Below are 16,845 nucleotides of genomic sequence, written 5' to 3' on the forward strand. Positions count from 1 at the left end.
ATTTTAAGTTAATTTCCCAACTATTTTTAAATTTTTATTAAATTTATAATTTATTTAATATATGTAATTTGATAAGATTTGATTTTGTAATATAAGAGATTAACATAATCTCAATATGCTTTGATCTCATCACCAATGTAACTCAATCTATACAAGGGAGTATAAATAGAGAGCCTCCCTCACCCATTGTTTTCCATTACTATTCTATTTTTTGAGTAAAAGTTAAGCGACCAATTTTTATATTTAACCCTAAATTTTTGTATCTCTAGCAGCTTCCTATCGCCCGCCGTCGCACCGGTGTAGTTTTCTTATCTTATGGCTATTTGTGTCGAAGACAGGATCAGTAATTTTCCGGATCATATTCGTTGTCATATTTTGTCATTCCTTCCCATTAAAGAAGCAGTTCGAACTTCTATTATTTCAACCAAGTGGAGATACCTCTTTGCTTCAATTTCTACCGTTGTCTTTGATACTTATTTACTGTGTGGTTTGACTCACAGAAACGTTGGCAGCTTCAAGAACTTTGTTGATAGGTTGTTGAAATTCCCCGGTCAACTAAGTTTAGATTGCTTTAGGCTACGTGCTGATGAAATTGCTTCATGGAATGATGGAGATCATGATTTTGATGTATCTGGTTGGATATGTGGTGCTGTGTGCCGTGGTGTTAAGGAAATTGATTTGTACTTAGATAATTTTTGTCATACTTTACCAGCTCTTTTATTCACTTGCCACTCACTGCTGACACTGACATTGACTGCAAAAGATTCTAAGATTATTGAGGTCCCATCTGAGGTTTGTTTAAGGAATCTGAAGACTTTGTGCATTACAAACTCGGTACTTGTCGGTGATTCTCTTAATAGGTTAATTTCCAATTGTCATGTCTTAGAAGATTTGGCTTTTGATGAATGTTCTGTTGCGGATGCAAGGGAGGTCAATATCCAAATTCCATCACTTAAGAGCTTGGTTTTAGATTTTTTTTTTCCGGCCGGAGATTCCAATTATGTGGTGGTGATTAATGCTCCAAATCTTGTTTATTTTCGATATGATTCCGTAAGAGTTGAAGGCTATAGTCTGAGTAACATGAAATCCCTAGAAAAAGCCGAGATTTGCATCTGGTTTGATTCCAGTAATTATGAAACAAGTGCAACTCATCTTTTTCAAGGAATTTGCAATGTACGGTCTCTATGGTTAAACATTCATGAAGTGGTTAGTAAACTTAGTATTCATGTGCGTTTCTTTTTTCCTTTTAACATTATATAACATTAAAGCTCCAAGTTTTTGTGTGTGCAGATTCCCCTAACAATTCGAATTCCTATATTTCACAATCTTATTGAATTTGAATTTTATGGGAGAGAAAATTTGCTTGTGGAGTTTCTACATTGTACGCCTAATCTAAAGACACTCACCGTCAAATTTCAGGTACGAAGTCTTTGTCAAGAAATCGAAAGCATGCTCGACATGGTACAAACCAAATACCTTTTCTTCTTTTGTCACGAGTTTAGGATGTTGCGAGAACTCGATGGAATATGAATATAAACGTTTTATATTCCATCGAGTTCTCGCAACATCCTATAATATTCATGTTAAGAAATGGCTTAAAATTGGTAGTGGATTGTTGTTGTTGGTAGTGGGTTGTTGGTGGTAGTGGATTAGTGGATGGTTGTTGGTGTCCATTTTCAACCACAAATCTTTGCCAAAGTTTTGGACAATTATGTCCTTGAACTCTCTTATAAATAGAGAGGTTCATTAGCCATATTCATCATCCCAAACCAAGAGAGAGCAAAGCTTGTTCTTTGAAAGCTAGGATTTTAGCTTTCGGGTTTTCTATAGGGGTTGAGAGTTGTGAGGTTCTCGGGTTGTGTCTTGAGTGTAAAACACTTGTAATCTTCATCTTGTTATAGTGAAATTTCTTTTCGCCTCTGCCCGTGGACGTAGGCATTAAAGCCGAACCACGTAAATCCTTGTGTTCACTTTATTTTTCGTTCCGGTCAATTTACTTGTAGTCATATCGGAGTTCTCGAATCGATCCTTTCCGCAACAAATTGGTATCAGAGCGTAGTTGAAGGAGTGATAATATTTTCTGAATTGCCCTGTGACTGCAGCTTTGTCTGATCTTTCACATCAGGAAGAAAATATTATCATTCATTCAAAGGTTCCAAATTATGGCTACAAGTGTTTCATCGACTAAGTATGATGTCGAGAAATTTACCGGGAAAAATAGTTTCAGTTTATGGCGCATCAAGATGCGGGCAGTGCTGGTTCAACAAGGATTGCTAAAAGCATTGTCTGGTAAAGATAAATTACCAAGCACGCTTTCGGAAGAGCAAAAGGATGACATGCTAGAAAGAGCACATAGTGCTATTCTGCTATGTCTAGGAGATGAAGTGCTACGAGAAGTAGCGGATGAGAAAACCGCGTCCGGTTTGTGGCTCCGGTTAGAGAGCAAGTACATGACGAAGTCATTGACGAACCGGCTCTACCTCAAGCAAAGACTCTATGCCCTGAAGATGGAGGAAGGTACACCTGTTTCCCAGCACCTGGATAAATTCAATTCCATTATCATGGATTTGAATAATATCGATAACAAAATCGATGATGAGGACCAAGCAATAATTGTTTTGTGTTCTTTGCCTCCCTCGTATGAGAATTTTGTTGATACAATGATGTACGGTCGTGATGACCTGACTCTAGAGGAGGTGAAAAATGCCTTAAGTTCCAGTGAGTTGAGGAAGAAAATCACTGGTAAGGTGGTCGAAAACAATGAAGGCGAAGGCTTGGTTGCTCGAGGAAGATCCAAGGCAAAGGGTGGAAGTTCAAGTAAAAGCCATCCTAGATCGCAGTCCAAGAAGAGAATACAGTGCTACTACTGTAAGAAGTACGGGCACATGAAGGTAGATTGTCCGAAAAGGAAGGAGAAATCAGAATCACAGGAGCAACAAAATGATCGTGCGAATGTAGCTGATGCAGATTCTTCAAGTGATGCCGAGATCGTTCTTGCAGTATCCGACTCTTACGCTGGTGGGAGATGGATTCTTGATACGGGAGCTACATTTCATATAAGTACTTCGAAAGATGCATTCTCAACATACGAGAAGCATTCTGGTTCAGTACTAATGGGAAATGACCACGCATGTCAAGTCATGGGGATTGGCACAGTTCGTATAAAGATGTTTGACGGTATTGTTAGAACTCTAACTGATGTTCGGCACATTCCAGAAATGAAGAAAAATTTGATCTCTTTGAGTACGTTGGACAAGAAAGGCTTTCGGTACTCTGCTGAAGGTGGAGTTCTCAAGGTATTCTCGGGTGCTTTGACTGTGATACGTGGTAATTTGGAGCGGGGCCTTTACTTCCTCGATGGTTCCTCGGTTACAGGTGTTGCGGGAGTGTCATCATCAGATGATCTAGATTCTGACACCACGAAGTTATGGCATATGCGGCTCGGGCATATGAGCGAGAGAGGCTTATCGGTGCTAAGCAAACGAGGATTATTGTCTGGGCAGTGTACAGGAAAGTTGAATTTCTGTGAGCACTGCGTCTTCGGTAAGCAGACTCGGGTAAAGTTCAGCACTGGGATTCACAAGACAAAAGGCACAGTGGATTACTTCCATTCTGACCTTTGGGGGCCTTCTCCGACAATTTCTAAAGGTGGTTACAGATATCTGCTTACCTTTATCGATGATTACTCGAGAAAGGTTTGGGTGTATTTTCTGAAGAGCAAGTATGAGGTTCTCATCAACTTCAAGCAATTTAAAGCTTTGATCGAAAATCAAACAGGAAAGGAGATCAAGCGATTCCGGACGGATAATGGCTTGGAGTTTTGCTCAGGTGAATTCAATGAGTTCTGCAAAAATGAAGGAATAGTGAGACACCGCACTGTTCGTCGAACACCACAACAAAATGGAGTTGCAGAACGCATGAATAGAACTCTCTTGGAGCGAGCTCGTTGCATGCGATCAAATGCTGGGCTCGGTGAAGAATTTTGGGCTGAAGCTGTTAATACTGCTTGTTATTTGGTTAACAGATCTCCGTCAACAGCTATTGAGCTGAAGACTCCTGAGGAAGTATGGTCTGGTTCTCCTGCTGATTACTCTGGTTTAAGAGTGTTTGGCTGCCCTGCGTATGCTCATGTAAATGAGGGAAAACTCAAACCGAGGGCGAAGAAATGCATATTTCTTGGATACGGCCAAGGGGTGAAAGGATACAGGTTGTGGTGTCCTGATCCGGTTTCGTCCAAGTTCATCATCAGCAGAGATGTGACTTTTGATGAGTCATCCATGCTTCGATCCACCACAAATTCCCGGGAAAAGGAGGAGTCAGATAGAATGGGAGATCACGGTGTTGAGAAGCAGGTGGAGTGTCAGGTGGACGCTCCAATTCCTACGGAAGGTACTTCAGTCCAGGATGATCAAGTTGAGGTGCAAGATTCCGATGAAGATGAGTCACCTCAAGAAAAACCATATAGCATTGCCACTGGAAGAACGAAGAGACAAATCAAACCAAATCCGCGTTACGCTAATCTGGTGTCTTTCGCGCTCAGTGTGGCGGAGTCCATTGGTATAGAACCTTCCAGTTATAATGAGGCTGTCACGTGTGATGAGTCGGCACAGTGGGCAATTGCTATGAGTGAGGAGATAGAATCTCTTCACAAGAACCATACTTGGGAGTTGGTTAAGCCGCCAAGTAACCAGAAGATAGTTGGTTGCAAATGGGTCTTCAAGAAAAAGGAAGGCATCCTAGGGGTTGAAGCAACTAGATTCAAGGCACGATTGGTTGCTAAAGGCTTCACTCAGAAAGAGGGGATTGACTACAATGAAGTTTTCTCCCCAGTCGTAAAGCATTCTTCCATTCGTGTATTACTTGCCATGGTGGCCAAGTCTGATCTAGAACTTGAGCAGCTTGACGTAAAAACGGCGTTCTTGCATGGTGAGCTCGAGGAAACAATCTACATGCGTCAACCAGAGGGTTTTACAGTTCCTGGTAAAGAAGACCATGTCTGTCTATTAAAGAAGTCTTTATATGGATTGAAACAATCCCCAAGGCAGTGGTACAAGCGGTTTGATAGCTTCATGATTCAGCATGGTTACACAAGATGTGACTATGATGCTTGTGTCTATCATCGGAAGCTCTCAGATGGTTCGCACATTTATTTGTTGCTGTATGTTGATGACATGTTAATTGCTTCCAAAAACATGTCGGAAATCAACAAGTTAAAGTCGCAGTTGAGTGGTGAGTTCGAGATGAAGGATCTGGGTGCTGCCAAGAAAATTTTGGGCATGGATATTCACAGAGATCGCAAGGCGGGCAAGCTTCGTGTGTCGCAGAAGAACTACATTGAAAAGGTTCTTCAACGCTTCGGCATGGATAAAGCGAAAACTGTGAGTACTCCGTTGGCACCACATTTCAAACTCTCTGCAGAGTTGTCACCACAATCTGATGAAGAAAAGCAGCAAATGTCTCACATTCCATACTCGAGTGCAGTTGGAAGCGTGATGTATGCAATGGTTTGCACTCGTCCAGACATTTCACATGCAGTTAGTGTGGTCAGCAGATACATGAGTTGTCCTGGCAAGGAACACTGGCAGGCCGTGAAATGGATTCTCAGGTACTTGAGAGGTTCTGCAGATTTATGCTTGGTATATGATCAGAGTGACTGCACTAGCAGTGTCACGGGCTATGTGGACTCTGATTATGCTGGAGATCTGGACAAAAGAAGATCTCTGACGGGTTATGTTTTCACTTATTCTGGAGGAGCCATTAGTTGGAAAGCTGTGTTACAGTCTACCGTAGCCTTATCTACGACTGAGGCGGAATATATGGCGTTAGCAGAAGCAGTGAAAGAAGCATTGTGGATGAAAGGTCTAGTAAGCAGTTTGGGTTTACAACAGGATTTCACTGTTGTATTTTGCGATAGCCAGAGTGCCATACATCTGACTAAAAATCAGATGTTTCATGAACGGACCAAACACATTGATGTCAGATATCATTTTGTTCGGGAACATGTTACGCAAGGTGACATTGTTATCAGCAAGGTTGCTACCGAGAAGAATCCTGCAGATATGTTAACTAAGGTGATCCCTGCATATAAGTTCAAGCATTGCTTGGACTTGATAGGTATTCGGGATTGATTAGCGCCAGAGAGGCGTTTGGAAGAGGTGATCCAGTTCGAGGAATTCACTATGATGTTCAGCTTGGTAAATTTCAAGCCAAGGTGGAGATTTGTTAAGAAATGGCTTAAAATTGGTAGTGGATTGTTGTTGTTGGTAGTGGGTTGTTGGTGGTAGTGGATTAGTGGATGGTTGTTGGTGTCCATTTTCAACCACAAATCTTTGCCAAAGTTTTGGACAATTATGTCCTTGAACTCTCTTATAAATAGAGAGGTTCATTAGCCATATTCATCATCCCAAACCAAGAGAGAGCAAAGCTTGTTCTTTGAAAGCTAGGATTTTAGCTTTCGGGTTTTCTATAGGGGTTGAGAGTTGTGAGGTTCTCGGGTTGTGTCTTGAGTGTAAAACACTTGTAATCTTCATCTTGTTATAGTGAAATTTCTTTTCGCCTCTGCCCGTGGACGTAGGCATTAAAGCCGAACCACGTAAATCCTTGTGTTCACTTTATTTTTCGTTCCGGTCAATTTACTTGTAGTCATATCGGAGTTCTCGAATCGATCCTTTCCGCAACAATTCACAATACACAATGACAGAAATTTTTTGGTAGAAGTAGCATGAAAGTCCCTATACTAAGAGTAAAATTCTTTTACATTTTCTTTTTCATAAAGTAGGTTGGATAAAATTGAATTTAACATTTTTGTTTTTTCATCGATTGAATAAATGTTATTAGAATCAAACTAGATCGTTCGGTTAAAAATTTAATTCATTGCGGTACTAGTCTTAAGATAAAGGTTGAATCGATTGACCCGTGAACTGAAACAAATAACCAAGCTTAGAAAAATTGGTGAATTTTCTCTATTCTTTAAATAATTTATTTTTTATTTTATGATTTTTTACGATAAACTTAAAAGAAATGGAAAGCATGTTTGGGAGCAACTAAATTCATGGTACAAACCAAGTAACTTTTCTAAATTTTCTTCTCTTGTCATGAGTTTAGGTTGTTGCGGAAACTCAAAGGAAGGTTTTACATATGGAAGTTCCTTCTTGTTTGTCTTTGCACTTCAAGGAGATTAAAATTTTGAACTTTAAGAGAGACAGGCGAATGTTTGAAATGATTAGTTATTTTTGGGATAATGCTATGGTCCTGGAAAAGCTCATGATAAGAATAAAATCCCTGTCTGAGACACAACAATCGATTGTCTTCAACCAATTATTGCAGTTACCAAAGAGTTCAAAGAAATGTCAAGTTGTGATTTTCTAGTACTGTTTTATGTTATGGTTAGAACTGATCAGTGTCTGGTTTGGTTTTGTATAGATGTGTTGTTTGAAATATACATTTAGTGTTAATATCCTATACATTCACTAATAGCAATACTGAATATCTGATAGTTGGTTTATATATGAATGTTTGTATGTATATTTATGGGTATATATATGTATTGTAGCCAAAAATAGCCATTGAAATTCATATGTAGCCCATGATTGGAAAAATAGAAACATATTTTAATTTGTAAGAAACAATCGTATGATATACCTTACAGAACAAGCTCTGATAGGAAGAACACGATCGATTTTTATCAACAACTATGCTAAGCTAACAATATAAACTGAAAAGGAAAGAATGAAAATGTATTCTGAATCAAGAAACTTCTCTATTCATCCAAACTTACCGTTTTACACTTTAGCAAAGATACTTATAGAGTATCTAAGTAACTGCTATTGTTAACAACTTATTTGTTGCTATTGCTAACATCCTAACAGTTACTGAAATAACCAACTAACAATCTATACTCTTAACATTCACTCAACTTCCCAAGAGGTAAAACCCGAAGAAGTTCTCGAAATCGAGCAAAATATGATACATAAAATAGTTTGGTAAGAATGTCAACTACTTGTTCACAAGCAGGAACCTCACCAACAATAATCGAGCCGTCAACTACCTTCTCACGAACAAAAACAAATCAAGCTCGACATGTTTTAATTTGGAATGTAAAACAGGATTAGCAGCAACAGCGACTGCACTAGAGTTGTCACACCAAATGGTTGGAGAATCAATACTCTGAAAGTGTAACTCTCGTAGTAACGAGACTAACCAAGTAACTTCACTAGTAGCCGCAGCAAGACTCCGATATTCAGCCTCAGCCGTAGACCGGGAAACACTGCAGTTTCTTGGAACACCAGGAGACAGGTGTATGACCAAAATACACACAGTAGCCCGTCATAGATCGCCGATCATCAAAATCTAACCCCCAGTTGGCATCCACATAACCAACTAAAAAAAGTCGATCAGAAGGAGGAAAAACAATCCCATACTCATAATAAAGGTGAATGCCATGACTGCGACACATAAAAGTAAAGCCCGCAACCAATTATTGCGGTTACTAAAGAGTTCAAGAAAATGTCTAATTGTAATTTTGTAGTACTAAATTATCAGATTCTTGTGAAATGCAAATTCGGTTTTGAGTCAAAATATTTTAATTTAATAGGGGTTTGGATTTTGTTTTTGCATTTTTGTATCTTTCTTCTCTTATTTGCTAACAACTTCATTTAATTATTTAAAAGTTTTCATTTAAATTATTAATCAATTAAAATAATTGATGTATGATTTTTCATTGTCCTCGCTTGTACGAATCGACAGCTATTATTTTTTTTTCTCAATTTTTTCATAGAACTCGCTATACTTAAAAAAAATTAACATCTCAGTAACCTACATAAAATAATACCAAGAAGCCCCTCTACTGTAATATAACATCTAGAAGAGGCTGAAGATCCCTGTCAAGCAAATTGTACTCTAATATGCTCCTATAATATTCACAATACATAAATGACAAAATATTTTTGGTAGAAGTACCATAAAAGTCCCTCTACTACGAGTCAAATTCTTTTACATTTTCATTTTCATAAAGTAGGTCAGATAAAATTGAATTTAACATTTTTGTTTTTCATCGATTAAATAAATGTTATTAGAATTAACTAGATCTTTCGGTTGAAAATTTAATTGATTGTGGTATTGGTCTGAAGATAAAGGTTGAATCAGTTGACCTGTGAACTGAAACAAATGACCAAACTTAAAAAAATCGGTGAATTAGTTGAATTGTTTTTCTCTATTCTTTAAATAATTTATTTTTATTTTATGATTTTTTTAAACAAATAACCAATCTTAAACCTCCCGCCAATGCAAGTCCGGTCTGCCTTTAATCGTCGACAGTGTATGATAGTAAGACTGTATATCGGAGAGACGATACACATCTCCTTTGCGTGGCAGATGGTCCAGATTTAATGAATCGCTAACTATTGAAGAGAGGAGAAATTGTTACCTCTAATGTTTCCAACCTTGTGAATTCAGGTAATGCTTCCGCTTATCTGTTATCTTACTATGAACATGTCTGCAAATGGTAAGAGTTGGCTGATGGACATAGGTAATCTGCATATGTAATGTAAGTTCTTGAAATGTGATCCTCACAGAAGTTAAAAACTTAGGTCCTTTACACTATGGCTTTTCTAGTCTAATATGAGAAATGGATTGTCCAATATCATATTAATTATGCATCTTAGATGGCAAAGGCTAGCTGCTGGGAACCATTGTTTTTAAAACTGGACCAGCTAGTTGGGCTGGGATATTGATCTGAAATAAGAGATTGGATTGTCTGACTTTGGAAATGGTATAAACCAATTGAACCAACTGTAAGGAGTAAAAGTCTTAAAAATCTTATTGGGAACTTATCCTAGACCAAAGTTGGGTTCAATCAAGTTTTTGCAATAACCTAAACTCATGAAAGAAGAAAAAGAGAAATGTTATCGTAATTGTAAATATCGAAAATAATCGATTGCAATAAATACGAGTATTTAAACAAAATTTCATACTAAATCGAGAACAAGTGTCTTTAAATTAGACACACCCATTATGTCTTGTTCATTTCTTCAAGAGATGATGCGGGTTACATACTTCACACTCTATCAATTAAGAAAAGACATGAAGGAATAGTACAGGTATTAACTTTGACATTTACTTTTTATATGTATTATATTGCACGTTGGGTAAACGTTAAGGGATCAATTTTGATATTAACCCTACATCTTATATAAAGCTACGAAAGTACAACATTAACACTAATTTTTTTTTGTTTCTCTAGCAGCTTCTACCAAAGGTAAGAACTTTCCTTTTCTTCCTTCCACAAATCCGAGTCGGTGGCTGTCACCGCCACCCACGGCCGCCATCAGAGTTCGAAGCCAGACATAAGCTAGTGAAGCGGAACCAGAAAACAAAAGCGAAAAACTCTCCGGTTTCTATCGCCGGCCGACGGACAGGTCTGCAGTTTTCTCATCTTATGGCGATGTGTTCCGAAGACAGAATCAGTAGTTTCCCGGATTATATTCTTTGTCATATTTTGTCTTTCCTTCCTATTAAAGAAGCAGTTCGAACCTCTATTATTTCAACCAAGTGGAGATACCTCTTTGCTTCAATTTCTACCATTGAATTTGATCGTTGTTTACTGAGTGGTTTGACTGACAGAAATGTTGACAGCTTCAAGAACTTTGTTGATAGGTTATTGAAATTCCCCGATCAGGTAAGTTTAGATTGCTTTAGGCTAAGTGATGGGATTTCATGGAATGATGAAGATCATGATTTTGATGTTTCTGGTTGGATATGTGCTGCATTGTGCCGTGGTGTTAAGGAAATTGATTTTCACTTAGATTATCTTGGGGATGTTCTCACTTTACCAGCTGTTTTATTCACTTACCACTCACTGGTGACACTGAAATTGAATGCAGAAGGTTCTAAGATTAAGGTCCCATCTGACGTTTGTTTAGGGAATCTGAAGACTTTGCAGCTTAGAAACTCGGTAGTTGACGGTGATTCCATTCATAGGTTAATTTCCAATTGCCATGTCTTAGAAGATTTGGCTTTTATTGAATGTTTTCTTGCGTATGCAGGGGCGCTCAATATCCAAACTCCTTCTCTTAAGAGATTGGTTTTAGATTTTGATGTGGTAGAATACAGAGATTTCAATTATGTGGTGGTGATTAATGCTCCAAATCTTGTTTATTTTCAATATACTGACGCAGTAGCTGAAGGCTATGCTTTGAGTAACATGAAGTCTCTAGAAAAAGCCGATATTAGCATCTATCGGTTTGATTCAAGTGATTGTGAAACAAGTGCAACCCATCTTATTCAAGGAATTTGCACTGTGCGGTCTCTGAGTTTAACCATTGATGAAGTGGTTAGAAAACTTAGTATTCATGTGTGATTTTCCTTTTAACATCATATAATTTAACATTATATAATAGCCTCAAGTTTTTGTGTGTGCAGATTTTCCGAACGTGTCGACTTCCTATATTTCACAACCTTATTGAATTTGAATATCGTGGTCTTGGTTTTAATGGGAGAGAAACTTGGCTTGTGGAGTTTCTACATTGTGCGTCTAATCTAAAGACGCTTACCCTTAATTTTCTGGTATGAAGTCTTTTTCTGAGTACGTGTATTCGTTGCGATTGATTGTTTTAGTGTCAGTTATATTCATAATTACGATGAACTTAAAAGAAATCGAAAGCATGTTCGGGAACAACTAAATTCATGGTACAAACCAAGTAACTTTTCTAAGTTTTCTTCTCTTGTCATGAGTTTAGGTTGTTGCGGAAACTCAATGGAAGGTTTTACTTATGGAAGTTCCTTCTTGTTTGTCTTTGCACCTCAAGGAGATTAAAATTTTGAACTTTAAGGGAGACGCGCGAATGTTTGAAATGATTAGTTATTTCTTGGATAATGCTATGGTCCTGGAAAAGCTCATGATAGGAATGGAATCCCTGTCTGAGACACAACAATCGATTGTCTTCAACCAATTATTGCAGTTACCAAAGAGTTCAAAGAAATGTCAAGTTGTGATTTTCTAGTACTGTTTTATGTTATGGTTAGAACTGATCAGTGTCTGGTTTGGTTTTGTATAGATGTGTTGTTTGAAATATACATTTAGTGTTAATATCCTATACATTCACTAATAGCAATACTGAATATCTGATAGTTGGTTTATATATGTATGTGTATGTATATTTATGGGTATATATATGTATTGTAGCCAAAAATAGCCTTTGAAATTGATATGTAGCCCATGATTGGAAAAATAGAAACATATTTTAATTTGTAAGAAACAATCGTATGATATACCTTACACAACAAGCTCTGATAGGAAGAACATCGGATTGATTTGGAACTATTTGAGAACAAGAAAAAGGGGAGCTCCCTAGTTATGGGGATTTGTACATTCTTACCAACAGCAAAGAAGGCTTCCATTGTTCCTGTTGTAGGCTGATTTGGTTCAACACAGGCCATTGAAGATGAAGGTTTGAGAACTAGAGATTTTAGCCTGCTAGAATGCTGGAATTTAGCTTCCTTGAGACTGAAATGATGTTTAAGATCCCTTGATTTGACTATGGAACTCACACCATTGACACCAATGCTTGCGCCTTACAGGTCAGTCGGTGTTGATAATATCCAACTCTAAACTCGTCTCTCTGGTGCATTCCTCTGTCAAAATATCATCTGAAAGTTTCAGTGTTGCGTGAAAGAAATTTGGTGAAATTATCATGAAATGAGTGAGGTACTTCTACTAAAAAAATGAGTAAATTAATCCTGTAGTATGAAGATGAAAGAGCAAAATAACCATCCCATTAAGAAAGAAGCTTTACGTAACAGTAAAGACAGCGATGTCGTGCCCAAGAGAACCTAGCTCGGATACCAGATTGAAGAACAAATAGCTGACAAATGGAAAAATAAAATAAAATAAAAAGAACAAATAACTAACAGGAAGAATAAGACGCAAAGGGATGATGATTTATTCAATGAAATGAGTGCATATTTATAGGCTTAGCAAAGAACTATTTTTAGGCAAAATAAATTCACTAAAAATTTAGTAACAGCCAAACAAATAAGTAAAAAATGGCTAACAAATAAATAGCAAAAATATGAAGATAGAGTTGGTCAATAAATGACCACGTGTTGATGTTGATATCTTCAATAGTTAGCATCCGAATAACCGAATAAAGAAAGTCGATCAGAAGGATGAAAAACAATCCATACTCATAATAAGGGTGAATGCCATGATTGCGACACAAGAAAATAAAGCCTGCAACCAATTATTGCGGTTACTAAAGAGTTCAAAGAAATGTCTAATTATAGTACTAAATTATCAGATTCTTATGAAATGCAAATTTGGTTTTTAGTCAAACTATTTTAATTTAATAGAGGTTTGGATTTTGTTTTTGCATTTTTGTATCTTTCTTCTCTTATTCGCTAGCAACTTCATTTAATTATTTAAAAGTTTTCATTTAAATTATTAATTAGTTAAAATAATTTATGTATAATTTTTTATTGTGCTCGCTTGTTCGAATCAACAGCTATTATTCTTTTTTTTCCTCAGTTTTTTCATAGAGCTCGCTAGACTTAAAAAAAAAAACATCACAGTAACCTACATAAAATAATACCAAGAAGCCCCTTTACTGTAATATAACATCGACAAGAGGCTGAAGATCCCTGTCAAGCAAATTATACTCTAATATGCTCCTATAATATTCACAATACATAATGACATAAATTCTTTGGTAGAATTAACATGACAGTCCATATACTAAGAGTCAAATTTATTTACATTTTCATAAAGTAGGTTGGATAAAATTGAATTTAACATTTTTGGTTTTTCATCGATTAAATAAATGTTTTTAGAATCAAACTAGATTGTTCGGTTGAAAATTTAATTGACTGTAGTATTGGTATGAAGATAAAGGTTAAATCGATTGACCTGTGAAGTGAAATAAATAACCAAGTTTAGAAAAATCGGTGAATTTTCCCTATTATTTAAATAATTTATTTTTTATTTTATGATTTTTTTAAACAAATAACCAATCTTAAACCTCCCGCCAATGCAAGTCCGGTCTGCCTTTAATCGTCGACAGTGTATGATAGTAAGACTGTATATCGGAGAGACGATACACATCTCCTTTGCGTGGCAGATGGTCCAGATTTAATGAATCGCTAACTATTGAAGAGAGGAGAAATTGTTATCTCTAATGTTTCCGACCTTGTGAATTCAGGTAATGCTTCCTCTTATCTATTATCTTATTATGAACATGTCTGCAAATGGTTAGAGTTGGCTGATGGACATAGGTAATCTGCATATGTAATGTAAGTTCTGGAAATTTGATCATCACAGAAGTTAAAAACTTAGGTCCTTTTTTACGCTATGGCTTTTCTAGTCTAATATGAGAAATGGATTGTCCAATATCATGTTAATTATGCATCTTAGATAGCAAAGGCTAGTTGGATCGGGATATTGATCTGAAATAAGAGATTGGATTGTCTGACTTTAGAAATGGTATGAACCAACTGAACCAACCGGTGGAGCAAAAATCTTGAAAATCTTATTGGGAACTTATCCGAGGCCAAAGTTGGGTTCAATCAAGTTTTTGCAATAACCTAAACTCACAAGAGAAGAAAAAGAAAAATGTTTTCGTAATTGTGAATATCGAAAATAATCAATTACAATAAATACGAGTATTTAAACATAATTTCATACTAAATCGAGAATAAGTGTCTTTAAATTAGACACACGCATTATGTCTTGTTCATTTCTTCAGGAGATGCTGCGGGTTACATATTTCACACTTGATCAATTAAGAAAAGACATGAAGGAATAGTACAGGTAATAACTTTGAGATTTACTTTGTACATGTATTATATTGCACATTAGGTAAAAGTTAAGGGATCAATTTTGATATTAACCCTAAATCTTATATAAAGCTAAGAAAGTACGGCATAAATAAGTTTTTTGTATCTCTCGCAGCTTCTACCAAAGGTAAGAGCTTTCCTTATCTTCCTTCCACAAATCCGAGTCGGTGGCTGTCACCGCCACCCACGGCCGCCATCAGAGTTCGAAGCCAGACATAAGCTAGTGAAGCGGAACCAGAAAACAAAAGCGAAAAACTCTCCGGTTCCTATCGCCGGCCGTCGGACAGGTCTGCAGTTTTCTTATCTTATGGCGATGTGTTCCGAAGACAGAATCAGTAGTTTACCGGATCATATTCTTTGTCATATTTTGTCTTTCCTTCCTCTTAAAGAAGCGGTTCGAACCTCTATTATTTCAACCAAGTGGAGATACCTCTTTGCTTCAATTTCTACCATTGAATTTGATGATAGTTTACTGAGTGGTTTGACTGACAGAAATGTTGACAGCTTCAAGAACTTTGTTGATAGGTTATTGAAATTCCCCGATCAGGTAAGTTTAGATTGCTTTAGGCTACGTGATGGGATTTCATGGAATGATGAAGATCATGATTTTGATGTTTCTGGTTGGATATGTGCTGCATTGTGCCGTGGTGTTAAGGAAATTGATTTGTTCTTAGATTATTTTGGGTGTGTTCTCACTGTACCAGCTGTTTTATTCACTTGCCACTCACTGGTGACACTGAAATTGAATGCAGAATGTCGTAAGATTGATGTCCCATCTGACGTTTGTTTAGGGAATCTGAAGACTTTGCAGCTTAGAAACACTGTAGTTGACGGTGATTCCATTCATAGGTTAATTTCCAATTGCCATGTCTTAGAAGATTTGGCTTTTATTGAATGTCATCTTGCGTATGCAAGTGCGCTCAATATCAAAACTCCTTCTCTTAAGAGATTGGTTTTAGATTTGGATGTGGTAGAATACGGAGATTTCAATAATGTGGTGGTGATTAATGCTCCAAATCTTGAAAAAGCCGATATTAGCATCTATCTGTTTGGTTTCAGTGATCGTGAAACAAGTGCAACTCATCTTATTCAAGGAATTATTCAAGGAATTTGCACTGTGCGGTCTCTGAATTTAACCATTAATGACGTGGTTAGTAAACTTAGTATTCATGTGTGATTTTCCTTTTTAACATCATATAATTTAACATTATATAATAGCCTCAAGTATTTTTGTGTGCAGATTTTCCGAACGTGTCGACTTCCTATATTTCACAACCTTATTAAATTTGAATATGGTGTTCTTGGTTCTAATGGGAGAGAAACTTGGCTTGTGGAGTTTCTACATTGTGCGCCTAATCTAAATACGCTTACCCTCAATTTTCTGGTATGAAGTCTTTTTCTGAGTACGTGTATTCGTTGCGATTGATTGTTTTAGTGTCAGTTATATTCATAATTACGATAAACTTAAAAGAAATCGAAAGCATGTTCGGGATCAACTAAATTCATGGTACAAACCAAGTAACTTTTCTAAGTTTTCTTCTCTTGTCATGAGTTTAGGTTGTCGTGGAAACTCAATGGAAGGTTCTACACATGGAAGTTCCTTCTTGTTTGTCTTTGCACCTCAAGGAGATTAAAATTTTGAACTTTAAGGGAGACGCGCAAATGTTTGAAATGATTAGTTATTTCTTGGATAATGCTATGGTCTTGGAAAAGCTCATGATAGGAATGAAATCCCTGTCCGAGACACAACAATCGATTGTCTTCAACCAATTACTGCAGTTACCTAAGAGTTCAAAGAAATGTCAAGTTGTGATTTTCTAGTACTGTTTTATGTTATGGCTAGAACTGATCAGTGTCTGGTTTGGTTTTGTATTGATGTGTTGTTTGAAATATACATTTAGTGTTAATATCCTATACATTCACTAATAGCAATACTGAATATCTGATAGTTGGTTTATATATGTATTTGTGTATGTATATTTATGGGTATATATATGTATTGTAGCCAAAAATAGCCTT

General features: G+C 36.8%; 3 protein-coding genes and 1 long non-coding RNA gene across 5 annotated transcripts; 3 read left to right on the forward strand and 1 right to left on the reverse strand.

Annotated features, from left to right (window-relative positions):
* Positions 1 to 315: 315 nt before the first annotated feature.
* LOC121214889 (F-box/LRR-repeat protein At4g14103) lies at positions 316 to 10,347 on the forward strand. The gene is made up of 4 exons (XM_041089387.1): positions 316 to 1,206; positions 1,291 to 1,419; positions 9,454 to 9,526; positions 10,244 to 10,347. The coding sequence occupies exons 1-4, from the start codon at positions 316 to 318 to the stop codon at positions 10,345 to 10,347; spliced, it is 1,197 nt and encodes a 398-aa protein (XP_040945321.1).
* LOC107903118 (putative F-box protein At1g58310) lies at positions 10,220 to 12,137 on the forward strand. The gene is made up of 3 exons (XM_016829169.2): positions 10,220 to 11,329; positions 11,419 to 11,562; positions 11,736 to 12,137. Exons 1-3 carry the CDS (start codon positions 10,436 to 10,438, stop codon positions 11,997 to 11,999), a joined length of 1,302 nt encoding a protein of 433 aa, XP_016684658.1. The 5' UTR covers positions 10,220 to 10,435; the 3' UTR covers positions 12,000 to 12,137.
* Positions 12,138 to 12,243: 106 nt separating this feature from the next.
* Positions 12,244 to 13,127, reverse strand: LOC121214402 (uncharacterized). Its single transcript, XR_005909998.1, has 2 exons — positions 12,797 to 13,127; positions 12,244 to 12,630 (listed from the first exon to the last, which is right to left on the reverse strand). It is a non-coding gene; the product is annotated as an uncharacterized lncRNA (long non-coding RNA).
* Positions 13,128 to 14,928: 1,801 nt separating this feature from the next.
* On the forward strand, positions 14,929 to 16,785 carry LOC107903155 (putative F-box/FBD/LRR-repeat protein At5g22670). 2 transcript variants are annotated; one of them, XM_041087941.1, is made up of 4 exons: positions 14,933 to 15,675; positions 15,886 to 15,976; positions 16,067 to 16,210; positions 16,384 to 16,785. In XM_041087941.1, exons 1-4 carry the CDS (start codon positions 15,134 to 15,136, stop codon positions 16,645 to 16,647), a joined length of 1,041 nt encoding a protein of 346 aa, XP_040943875.1. In that variant the 5' UTR covers positions 14,933 to 15,133; the 3' UTR covers positions 16,648 to 16,785. The 2 variants fall into 2 exon arrangements, with proteins under 2 accessions (XP_016684690.1, XP_040943875.1); XM_016829201.2 differs by having other exon boundaries at positions 14,929 to 15,976.
* Positions 16,786 to 16,845: the final 60 nt, after the last annotated feature.

The sequence above is a fragment of the Gossypium hirsutum genome, chromosome D02 (assembly GCF_007990345.1).
Source record: "Gossypium hirsutum isolate 1008001.06 chromosome D02, Gossypium_hirsutum_v2.1, whole genome shotgun sequence".
Lineage (NCBI taxonomy): Eukaryota > Viridiplantae > Streptophyta > Magnoliopsida > Malvales > Malvaceae > Gossypium > Gossypium hirsutum.